The 13,434-nt window shown below is 36.0% G+C and overlaps 1 protein-coding gene across 1 annotated transcript; it reads right to left on the reverse strand.

Annotated features, from left to right (window-relative positions):
- Positions 1–2,779: 2,779 nt before the first annotated feature.
- LOC128986636 (uncharacterized) lies at positions 2,780–9,730 on the reverse strand. Its single transcript, XM_054407100.1, has 4 exons — positions 9,518–9,730; positions 5,429–5,631; positions 3,983–4,144; positions 2,780–3,434 (listed from the first exon to the last, which is right to left on the reverse strand). Exons 1-3 carry the CDS (start codon positions 9,714–9,716, stop codon positions 3,983–3,985), a joined length of 564 nt encoding a protein of 187 aa, XP_054263075.1. The 5' UTR covers positions 9,717–9,730; the 3' UTR covers positions 2,780–3,434.
- Between the last annotated feature and the right edge of the window lie 3,704 nt (positions 9,731–13,434).

The raw sequence follows: 13,434 nt of genomic DNA on the forward strand, positions 1-13,434 counted from the left end.
GGCCAGAGATTTGGGTGTCATAACTACCCCTATACCCTCAGTCCCTATGAGCATATTAGCCAAATATCTACAACGGCTTACTTCTTGGCTTCGTATTTCGTAACAAAGGACCTCAAGAACCCTTTAACACTTATTCCCCTCTACAAGACTTTTGGTGCGTCCCGTGATGGAATACTGATGCTGTATTGACTGTTCTCCATATCAGTCATCTTGGCACATTAACTGCTTGATAACATTTCAGGGAAGATTTATTAGACTGTCAGGACTTAGACTGGGGTACTGCTTTCAGGATGTCCCTATTACCACACTGGAGAAATATTACGATTAGCAACCACTCAGTGTGAGAAGGAGATACTGTATTACGATCTGCAGTTCCTCTTCAAACTTGTGAATCGCCTCATCGACTGTACATCTTTGCTGAATAATGTGGATTTTCCGTCCCTAGAGGAACGAGATCCAAAACCTTATTCGCAAGAGAGTTTTAAGCAAGAAACTACTCCTACCATCGTGGGATATCCAGGTTTGCTGAGGGCTGGTGGAGAGGCTTCGACTTCCATCAACTTCTTTGGACTCTCTTCTTCCTCGTTCAAGATAGACACCTTCAAATACTTACTCGAGGGAACACCTTAACAGCATCTTCCTGCCTTCCTGTGGAAACAAGTCTAGTGATGTGCAGTGCTTAAGTGCCTAAGTGGTGCTTTTTAAGTGCCACTTCTGTTCTTTATTGTATGGGTGTCTGGTGTTACCTCAAAGGAATGCAGTGCAGGCTAAAGCTAGGTGGTGCCTTTAAGGGCCACACATGAAAGTTAGTGTTCCAGCATGGTGTACCTGCGGTGTTGATACAGCGTCTTGCCCAAGTCATATTATATGCACACATACCCACACACAAAATGTCATGCTAGTCATCGCTAGTCATCCTTTGCATCGCTAACTTTAAGTAATCTCTGTCATCTTGTTAATTTAGTTTAGTACCAAACTGTATTAAATGGAGAAACCGTTGGGATCGATAGATAAATAAATAAATAAATTAGTACGTGTCGGCGAGGGGGGATGTGCCATATTTCTGGACATTTAATCAGTGTTGACTAAACTAAAATGCATAAATATTGAGGGATAGCATTAATACACACATTACATACATTGTACACCCTGAAACAAAGCTACTTAATAATCAATTAGGCCTGTATGCTATGTATAAGCTGAAACGCGGTCGTCCACCGAAAATACTTTAGAATAATTTTAGAAAAAATTAAAACCCCATTTATTTTGATACTTCTTTTTCTTCATGTTTTACTTCTTATTTTGAGTGTTTAGTCTTCACGTACAGTAAAGCTAAAGGCTGTTAATTAATATTTTAATACTTTTAAATGAAATGGTGAATGGCGACCATACGAAGAACGAAGGTAGGATTGATTAACTTCATATCAAGTAATCAAGTAATACATCTTGGGTTGAGCCAGTAGTCTACCTGCATGAAGATGAGTTTAGGATGGGTGGCACGAGCTTGTAGATTTGTTACTGACTAATGTCAATATGTTCCTTAGACAGGACTGTTAATTAACTCATAGTCCATACAGCCAATAGCAACTAAAAGATACCTGCAGTTTATATTGGCATCCGAACCATATTATTTGCCTTGTAATTTTACGAATTGGTCTAATTATCAGGATACCGTAGTACTGCGGATGGTCGTAGTGCTCGTTACTAGTGCGGACGTTAATCCTCACCAGGGAGTATCGCATCCACAGATATGCCTATGAATATCCACAATTCGTGACCTCCAAGAAGATGGGTTACAGGACGACGCCACGGTCCCAGTATTGAGGCCAAACAGTGGTTATGTGGTTAACAGTATACGTTTTTTCTTACTTTGTACTTTTCATGAAAATATAGACCTACGTCGATTCAATTTTAAATTATTAACTAAAAACTTATTAGTTGCAGAAACGAATAAAAGCATGATTAAATATACAAAATAAATTCTGATCATAAGATAAAATCGATACCCCCACCACAGCAAGCGTGCAGGCTAAGCGAATTTTCATTTACCAGGCTGAATTTCTACTAAATTTTCCCTAAAAATTGTCAGATTTATTTCCTATTCCATAAGGATAACATGGTAGTTTTATGTTTACAGTCTTTTAATTATCTCAGTAAACGTTGGGCATACAACAATGGTTCAATACCACCAAATTATTTCTTTTTAAGCTCTACAAAGTTGTTTGAATCAAAATTATAAAACTTTGTGTTTTTAGGGCCAAATGTGGAAAAAACATATTTTTAACCATATAAAATTCCCAATAAACCCCTGTTCCCGTAGTCAAATTATGCCGGGTATATGGAAAATTCGTTAAAACACCTTAAATTCCAACTTTAGTTGTAAAATAAAATTTAAATTCTTCACCATTTGACTTCTACACACTAAAACTTATAACAAAAAAAATGCTTTAACTTTACTTCATACATTATGAATTACGAATTGGTTTGCAAGAGTATTTGTGGCCTGTTACATATCATTGTGTTTATTAAATGTAGTATAGTTTTAAAGGTTTAGATTATAGTTTGTGTGTTTGTTTCAAAATGTATACAGGACCAAAGAATCATAACTTCTGTTTACATAAACAAAGTCAACTATATTACTATTTGAATAGATTACAAAAGAGTCTGCAAATAAATTACATTGACCAAAAAGTCCTGTCAGAGTATACTAATGAGTTACCATGAACAAAGCTCGGCCCCCAGAGACTAATACAAAAGGAAGAAATAAAATCAATACAACAGGTAGTTGAAATTTAATTTTTGTTAAATGCTTTCTAACTCATTGACTTGAATAGTATTAAACTAAATGTTGTAGGCACTTTGTTGAGGAAAAGGGGAAAATCACGTGGAAGTAAAACAAAACTTAACACTGTACACCGTACAGTAAAGTTATTCACAGGTCTAGGAATGCAGTTTTAATTAAATTCTATTCATTATACATATAGATTTCTTACGCTTGTTATCTATTACGGTATAAGTGTGATAAAGCCATCAACGCTAAAATAAAATATTGCGTAAAACATACACTTATAAAAAACACTTTTACTTTACACATCATATAACAGAATTGCGATTAGGTTTATATATTTTATTTATGTGAGTGTGTTGGATAGCACAATATTTTTCACAGAATTTACTTTTGGTTATTTACCGCTATATTCCACATGTAGACTACAATGAGTATTATAGATTGTTTAAAATTTAAACTAGGTATAGACTGGATCAAAAGTTATGCCTCTTAAGTTTAAATGTTAGTCAAGTTAAATGCTACAAATAAATAAACTACTGTTTCCAACTAAATACTTCGAAAATAAATAACATAACCGTATCAACTATACAATTTTATAATACATATAATTTATAGTAATTTAATATCTTCGGTATTCAGGAACAATCTGAAACAAATACAACATGTTACAATTAATTATTTATTAAAATAAATAACTCTCTATATGTTTTACACTAATGCTATTTAGCTATCCATAATTATCTTCTTTTCGTTACTAGCCTACCAGCAGACCCTTGATCTGCTGTACGGCACGCGGCCGGGCGGCGCGGCAGTGGTGAATTGTCAATGTAATCTGTTCGAGGAGTATCGTTCTTTACGTGTATCGTTGTATGTGGCCCTGCCTTCTGAAAGACTGAGGGACGTTGCCTTCATTTCGATCTTATCTGGTTTGGAATAAAAATATATAAAGTTATCATTAGCTTCCTAGATTATAATTTATATGTAGAATTAAAGGTTCGAATTTCAAACTAGTTTTATTTTGAGGTAACGTTGAATATTTTAACTGAATTTATTATCTCTATTCGTTTTACCAATAGGACTACGATAAGGAACTAAGATAAGAACTAATAACATTTAAGTCGAATCCTTCCACGCGTTTTTAGTTAGCTTGGTAAAGTTCGTACATGTTCTAGACTTTGCCACTACTTTACTTGCCTATCGGCCCATAGGCTTCTGTCCTCTATAGGCTGCCGAGTGCTGGTCGACGGCCGCACCATAGCTGTTCCATCCTCCACTCTCATAGCCACCTTGGTAACCATGGTTAACGCCACCACCACCGACGTGTGTCTTCGTGAGGCTGTTTTCATGGAGTTTCACCTATGCACAAACACTCACAATTACAAATACCAAGTAGCGGGTATCGAAATATATTTTAAATATTTTTTATATAATTTGTGGGAGGAGGGACACCAAACAACCATGAGGTAACAAGTCTTGTTAGATAGGGCAATCTTTCAGTATCCAGTAGAAAAGTTCCCAAAAAAGAGAGCAAAAATATAAATACTTTTACATTGTTTTAAATGCGGTAGGTTTAATTTGCTAAAAGCTGTGTGGTTTAGATTCATTGGCTTTAATGGTATACAGTTATTTATGTATTGTACCGTTAAAAATAAATTTATCAATAATTATCTCCTTATATTATAATAAAACATGACAGGGTTTTTATCAACGATTCTGAATCAATCACTTGTCTGATTTTTATGACTTTGCGTCGAAAGAAAGGTAATTTTAAAAGGAAGGGAATGTCGAAGCCATAATGTTAGTTTAGGGTTTCCGTTTTTTAGGAATTAGGCTTGTAATTTGTTTAAGGCTAGTAGCTGACGCACAATTTCAGTGTTGGTTTAACCATGGGTTTAACCTTTGACTATTAATACAATAGTATTATGTAGTAGATTGCATGATACAATAGTATTAGTATGACTTCAGTATCCAATAGTCAATGGTTTAACTAACAGCTGGTTCCAAGCCGTCATTGAAATGTTTTTAGGGGTGTTTTCCAAAATTAAAAGGTAAAAATGGACAGGCTATGCGTGGTGGAGAGAAGATCGATCAACTTTTAAAAGTGTACCACAAGGTAGACGACGTCTTGGAAGACCAAGAATTAAGTGGAAAGACCAAGTAATGAAAGACATCTTCAGACTGGAATCAAAATTACAAGAGGCAGGGGATATAAGAGAATGTGAGGCAAAAATCCCCTGATGGATTTAGTGACCACGGAGGTAAGATAAGGTACGGTAAGTGATAGTTAGTCCTGAAAACCAGTGTGTATGAATCGAACACCAATCATACTTCAAGGCTTTTAAAATCGACACAATTCCTTTTTTTATTGTAAAATTATTGGATTCAAACTGCACTTCTCATAGGCCTATAATCGGTTTAAAGTAATGGGTGAATGGGTGGTCACGTGAAATTTTGTATACAAGATGATTTTCTATATCAAAACTGCCAGAATTTGTCTTTATGCTTGTAGACTAGGTGTTCTGGACTATATTCAGTGTTAACTGACAACTCGATTACTGTACGTAGGATGGGCCAACAGCTCGTACTTATTTACATACAAATTTATATCCTGTATAAGTTGACCATGGCTTGTGGCCTTACCTCAGTCCGCGAAATGACGTGTTGTGATGTCAGCAACTTCCACAGCAGCAATACCCCACTCAGCACTAGTGCTAACGAACTCTTCAGCAGCGCCAATTTTGCTATCAGCGCTATCACGAAGTATACCAGGACGGACACTTCGTACTGCATCTTCAGCAGCATCAGCAGGAACGGCAGCAGCTTCTTCAACTTCTTGCCCCTGCCTGTAACAAGACTGACTTCAACATCACACCCTCTATCAGCAGCTGCTTCACCTCGGCTCTCAAGTGACTAGACCATCAGATAGAACTATCATTTTATTAACACCCGACTTCATGCTGGAATCTCCCAAAGATCCACCATCAGCCCCCTTCTTTACATTTTGTACGTCCGGGACCTTCCGTCCCCAGTCCCAATAGACCCCACTGAAACATCCTGTGGTCTTACTTAGTTCGCTGACGACACCGCCTTCTGGACCTCCCACCGACGCAATGTCACCCTCATCTTACTGACAAAACCCACTCTCCTAAACTACCTTTCCTATCGTCTACTTTCACGTATCACCATCAACGCCACCAAAACTTAATTCTGTGTTTTTTACAACTTCATCGTCTGACGATTTTGCCGAATCAAGTCTGCCCCCATCCACGTTAACAACGCCAGCCGGACTCTGAAGAAGTCCTTCACGTTTGGAGCCAAGCTTGACGTTAAACCCTTTGTTTCACACCTCTGAGACTAAGGTACGTCGAGAGTGCACGCCAATTCAGATTCAGAATCAGATTAAGATTTTCGGCGAACGGTGTGTGGTTAAATCGTTGGGTTAACCTGAGTCAGATATGCTGTTAGTGGCCACAGTGGAATTGGGAATATGCCGGTGGTACTGACTCGGTGGGACAAGTCAAAACAAAAAGACCAATTTACTTTTTCTTTTGTCCCTTTTGGTTAATTGGATAGCACTGTGGTGATAACTAATGCACTAACTACGCGTTAAATAGTATATTCCTATTTGATAATCATATGTTTTTACGCCCTTGCAATTTTTTCATTGGTGACTAAAATACAATCACCTGGTTTTGAATAAAGGCATTGAAATTAAATTAAATGAAATCCTACTAAAATTATAAATGAGAAAGTTATGATGTATGTATGGATATTTGTAACAAGTAAACGGGGAAAAACTGGTTGGATTGGGCTGAAATTTGGGTTGATGATAGCTCCTCACATTCCCGATTAACATATAGGCATATTATTATCTCAAGACTCCTTTCAGGTTCCGCCCCAGTGGCTCTGGAGTTTCCCATGTTAACCTTATTGATATTCACATTTAAAAGGAATGAAATAATTTTTCCTACAGTTACCTAACAATGTACATGTTCTCTCACTGATTTGAGAAAGCAAAGTGGCCAATTCGCTCATCAGTGAGACAATGTTGTCTCTCTCTAATTACTTTGTCTCACTGCAGATTTGCAACGTGAAGGCACGAAATAGTGAGCGCGTACCATGCAGGCAACGTCGTATGCGCGCGAAATACGTTGGCAGCACTGGCTGTAAATCAGCTGGTCAGCTGTTGTACTGTTGTATTTGTCACTTCACGTTAAATGTTATATTAAAAGTTCACTTCTGTGTAAAAATAGGTTATGTTTCTTCACCAATTTATTTGTTTTGTGGTAACTCTAGGAAAAGTATAATGTGCAACTCGAGTTCAAAGTACAATTGCCTCACTCGAAAACCATTCCTCACTCGCCTACGGATCGTGAGTAAGGATTTCTCTCGAGTGAGTCAATTGCTCACTTTTCTCACTAGTTGCACAAATAACTATTTCCTACAGTTACCTAACAATGTCCATGTTCTCTCACTGATTTGAGAAAGCAAAGTGACCAATTCGCTCATCAGTGAGACAATGTTAACATTGTTTCAGTCTAATTACTTTGTCTCACTCACTCCAGATTTGCAACGTGAAGGCACGAAATAGTGAGCGCGTAACATGCAACATGTAACATGGACAAGGTCGTATGCGCGCGAAATACGTTGGCAGCACTGGCTGTAAATCAGCTGGTCAGCTGTTGTACTGTTGTATCATTAAAAATGTAATATTAAAAGTTCACTTGTGTGTAAAAATATGTCACGTTTCTTTACAAATTTATTTGTTTTATGGTAACTGTAGGGAAAAAATGTGCAACTCGAGTGTCAAGTGCAATAGCCTCACTCGAGAAACCATTCCTCACTCGCCTTTCTCTCGAGTGAGTCAATTGATCCATTTGCTCACTAGTTGCACAAATAACTATTGTCAGCTGATTCGACCAAACAAGTTGGTTCTATGATATTCAATAGCATTAAAAAGTTATAAGAAGTTTTACCAAAAGGGAGCAGTGCTATTATATTTTTTTGCAATTTATGATAAAGCAGCATCAAAAAGCTGTGATACACAATCAGAACTGTCAAAGTAGGATTGTTTACAGTAATTCTTATGTTTTTAATTTAATACATAATTTGTAATATTGTGTGAATGTTTCATTTACTTTTTTATATTGTTTAGGGGCTGTAGTAGAACAGAATGGCTATGGTAGATGTGTAATGCTATACTGTATATACTATACTATATCTGTAATACTATAGGCCTAGCATATGAAATATAAAGAACGAAATTCTCTCAAGCCTTATCCTCCCCTATTGAAAACGCAAAGCTAAGAGTATAACTGCAATAAGCATTTTATTCTTAGTAATTTATGAATACAAAACTTTTTTAATAACTTACCACGTTATTAATTACACTAAAAAATTAAAAATAATTTATAAATATGTGTAGAGAATAAAAACTTGTAAGGTTTAAAACTAAAAACGTTGGGCGCATGAATTAGCTTATTTACGAATATCCCTCTTTATTATTATATATTGCTTGCGCTCAACGTTTTTCGTTTTAAATCTCTCAAGTATTTATTCCCTCCACATATTTATAAATTATTTTCTTCTTTTTAGTGCGTTTAAAAACGTGGTATTTAAAAAGTTTTTTTATTTATGAATTATTTTAATTTACATTAAGCGTCACAAACCTCTTATTCGAGTAAATAAAAAAACGCCAGTTCATTGTACTGACCAGCTATTTCATAATTAAAATTAAATTAAATCATGTAAACATTGGAAGTATGCCAGGCGTAGCCCTTTAGAAATCAGCCTGTGGGGCAGAGCCCTGAGGAAATCCGTCCATATCAATACTTTGCGGCAAATCTACACACTGACACAATGACGTTTACATAAAATTTGACTATTTCACTTTAATAATATAATAGATGGCCTGTTTACATAACCAAAACATTTTTGATCTGTAATCAGATGTTTTACCTTTACTTTTAAATGTTTGTTTATATTTTTAGAATCTCTTGGGAGCAGAACCTGTACCTCTTACCTGTTCTCTTTGAATGAACTGAAATTTGGAAGCCCATGGGGCGTAGCCCAAGGGAACTACGCAAATAACATGATTTAATATTGCATCGTCATCCATATGTGAGCTCTCTAGCCCATCGGGATGTTGGTTTAACATATTTTTTTACCGAACAGACATGAAAGCGAGCTAATAAAAACGTTTTAATTTAAAATTCTTAATTTATCCAGGCAATATGTTAGGGCTACATGGCCCTGACTTGACCTGACAACTGACCTGGCGTTTATGAGTACTGTATTATATTTTTATTGGAATAGAAAGTATCAGTTATCAAACAACTTTTTGATACTTAAAAAAAACTATTAATTGAGCGTAGCGAGCAAAGCTCTTATACTTATAGGCACAAGGCTGTTCGTCCAATTATAAAAAGTTTTAAACTAGTTTGTCATTTCAATGTAAATTATTAAATGATTTATAACTGTTTCTGAGTGTTTTAAATGATTTTATATCAAAGTGAAAAATCCTAACTAAGATAAATAATCTTAGAAAGAAAGCTACAAGAGTTGACTCACTCATCCTACACTTATCTACCATTTAGACTTCTGTGTATCGGCAATGGTTAAACCGATCTGTCATAATATTTGCCCTCCAATGGTATCTCAGTCCTATGAGGTTGGTTCCCCATATGCTCTATAGTCTGCAACATCAACCCTTATCACATCAGCTCGTACCTTCCTCCACACCGGTAGTCTTGTCATGGTGGTCCCGGTCGTCTGTGTCTCCAGCGGCCTCCTGCAGAGATCCTCGTTCATCCTCGCGCACTCCCCTCACGACACATCCCTCAGCCTCCTCACAGTCACTCCCTCGCACAATCCCGGACTCCGCCCTCATTAACACAATCACCACAACCAACAACACCGCCGTCTTCATCACGTCCTCGTCCACGGTCCCCGCCGGTATGAACTTTGCCAAACATCCAGTTTCTTTTCAAGGTGGCGTCAATCGGTGGTGGGATGAGAATCACTTTTTTCACTCGAATCTCATTGGGTACCGGTACTGAGTAAAGCTTTTTTGGCAACCGAGGGAATGCGACCCACATTTGAGAATGCAAGCAGCGCAAAAAATTTCGCGTTTCTTGTTCGTCTCAGCTCGTTATGTAAATTACGAATAATCGTGAAAGGGGTTTGAGATCCCTATAAAACACCAATGGGTTTGGGTCCAATTTACTTGACGTGCAAATCCGGCAACTCCGGTTATGGTCAAAGCGCCGCATATTGAATATCTGAATATGTGACGACAGTCGGCTGCTAATGATAGTTTATTCCAAAAGACAATAAGGTATTTAGGCTACGACACATGACCAGTCTATTGATAAAGTGGATATTATGGTTCTTGCAAGCTTGCAATGATGATTCCGTATCCTATACTTATATAAACAGTGTTTGCTTGTATCATTTATGTAATGTATGCTTAGACAAAGATCTCGAAAACTGCTTCGACAATCCTTTCAAATGCTTTAAATAGTTTATATTTGGCCTCAAAACGTGATTGACGGCATTCACTGCCTCAGGAAAGTTCTTATTTCGCTACTGAGCTCATTTGAAATTTTAAAATTAAACATTAGCCTTATGGGCTACCAAGTAATTAATTATGTTGGTTGAGCGAAATAGCAAGGAAAAAGTACATTATAACATCATACGACACAACAATATTAAGTTCATCAGAAGACTAAGGTATAATCGGTTTAAATTGGTTTAACCGTGGGAAATAAATGAAATGAAATGAAAGACTGTTGATGCGAGTAAAACTCTTCAAAATCACATAAATGCGAGTGCTTAGACAACAGGAGGGTAAAAATGAACGCTGCAAAATCTTGTCATGTAACATTTACATTGAGGCGAGGCTTTTGTCCTTCAAAGTACATAAGCAACTTAAGCATTCCTCAAAGTGATAGTACTCGTTATATTATTTCTCGTGTGCAGCAAAGTGCCACTCCGCCCACTAGTTACACAAATAACTATTGTTTATCCGCTGGCATTAAAGTAAAATAAATCTTCTACTTTTGTTTTTCGTATACATTGTTTACTATTTATCGCAAACAACAAATTTCCATTAAAATAATAGCTGTTTAGCGCAGCAACGCGCACCCTGGGTAACATCTACTTACTTATCAAATCAAAATTATTGATTTACAAAACTCATATAAATCAATGAGGACTTAGAATTTCAATTCTTGGCACGGTAAAAATTTGCCACATGAAGAAAATCTCAATATTCCAGTAAAAACCCTTCGTTTTAGCGAATTTCCCATATAGGGAATAAGCTATTACCGTAGTACTCATGGTAAGACCTGGACGCGGGACCGATTTTTTTTTCGTTTTGAGGTCCCTAGAGGCCAAAAACACCATCCGTTCAAATTCATATATATATATATATATATATATATATATATATATATATATATATATATATGTGTGTGTCCGTCAGCACGATAACTCAAGCAAAAATGATCCGATTTTGATGAAATTTGGTACAAACGTGTAAACGTACGTTTATTTGAACGAGTTCGCGATCCAGCATGATCGGACCATGGGAACGGGGGTTTACGGGGGGTTTTATGGGGTAAAAATAGGTTTTTCCCATTTTTGACCCAAAAAACATAAAATTTAGCAATTTCTTTCCAAACCATTTTGTAGAGCTTAAAAAAACAAATAACTTAGTATATTGAAGCGTTATTATGCGCCTAATTGTTACGGAGAAAATTCCAAAAAATTGTAAATTTAAAATTCCCATGTTATTCTTATGGAGAATAAGTAAACTGTTATAGTTTGCTTGTTTGTGAACATATTTTGATCAAATTTGGAAAATGTTTTTATTTCTTACGAAACTATTCACATTTAAAAAAAAAAACAGTTTTACCCTCCCTGATGCAGCAAACCTAAGTACTTGTTAAACTAATTCTATTTAAATAAAGAATAAATGTTATATTTTTAAGTAGACATTTCAGTGTAAATCCAATCAGTCAAATGGAAATTCGCTTAGTCTGCAGGTTTGCTGCGGCGGGGGTATTATTATGTAAGCAACGGGACTGCCCACCATGATTTTGTCTTGATATTCGTCCATGAGGAATCGAGAAAATACCACTTACAGTTTGCCATCAAACTTGATGAACATTCAAACCAATTGGAACAAGACCTCCTCACATTGTGGCTGCTAGGTGTAATCCGCTGGCGTCTGCGAAGACACTGGGTCAGGGATGTGAGCCTTGACGATCAAGAAAGCAGCTGAAGAGGGACGGCTGCTGAGCCTAACCTCATTGTTATTGTTGTTAACTCGTCAGTGCATTTGCTCTTTGTTTTTAGTGAATTTCCCAAGTAGGGAATGACCTATTACCGTAGGTCTCAGAACGATGATCGCTGAGCGATATCGCTGGGCGTCGATCGCTTAAGGCCCGTTGTCCAAGAACGCGTCTATTCAGTTCAACAGTTGGTTGCTGACTGTGTTAAAATTTATTTTGCTCTCACTATTCGTGTTAAGAGCAAAGTGTTGAAGATCCTATTCATCGAAGAGATAGAAAACGAGGACATTGTGGGCCTTTAGTGAACCTCGATTGTGTACCCACAATGTTTTCAAAAAGAGAAGTGAGTAAGGATATTTTAAAATACTAATCAAAAACCACTTCAATGCAGACAAGAGGCTGTTAAGTGATTTTTTTTTTACTTTTAAAGGAAACAGTTTAAGTTCTTTTAAAGTTTAAGTTGTAATAATTTGATTTAACATTAAATTATTATTTTCTTTAGTTAAAGACACATATCCCCTATTCTAAATAACTCCCAATATGTAATCCATAGCTAAAATAAAAGTTAATACTAAAGTGAATTATTTAAGACTATAAAGAATATTGGGAGTTGAAATTGGGGATATTGTCTTTAACTAAACTAAAGACAAATTTCGAAATAAATATAGGCTATGTTAAATTAAGGCCATGACACATTTTAAATATGTAAGATTTTATTTAGTGGTTAATCAAATTAAAGCCAAACATTTACCGAGTAATTTAAGACCAGAAATAACTTGGCGGTGTATTAACAACCCGAGATATAAATCTCTTAATAAAACCTAATTTATAAAAAAGTTAAATTTAATTTAGCGTTTTTGTTCGTAGCTGGTCTCTAACTAGTCGTATTTTAATGACCAATAGCTCAAATGGAAGCTCTTACATTACTGAATAATTTAAGGCTAAAACGAACTGCAAGCGTTAATACGAACTGGAGATATTAAAAAAATAATTTTAAAAAATGATAAAAGTACGAAACGTCTATAAGAAATGTATGGGGGAGAGTTTTCGTTTGAATATATCTTAAAAAAAATATATTTTTTAAACGGATTTTGGCATTGAAATCAACATGAAAATCTAGTTTATAATGATGTGTCACAACACTACCATTACATTAAAAAATAATATGTATATCCAATATTGCATATCCAAGGTGGTGGCCATAAACGAGTTTCCTATCGTAATGAAGTACTAACCACTCAATAAATACTTACAGATTGATCTTAAATCAATATCTCGAAAAATGTGCATAAAATATGCATGTGGAATCATTTTTTTATTTGTCCAATGTTGGGAAAATCCGCCATTTTT

This window comes from Macrosteles quadrilineatus, unplaced genomic scaffold, assembly GCF_028750875.1.
Source record: "Macrosteles quadrilineatus isolate MER2022 unplaced genomic scaffold, UCM_ALF_1.0 Scaffold_2__2_contigs__length_208266976, whole genome shotgun sequence".
NCBI classification, from domain to species: domain Eukaryota; kingdom Metazoa; phylum Arthropoda; class Insecta; order Hemiptera; family Cicadellidae; genus Macrosteles; species Macrosteles quadrilineatus.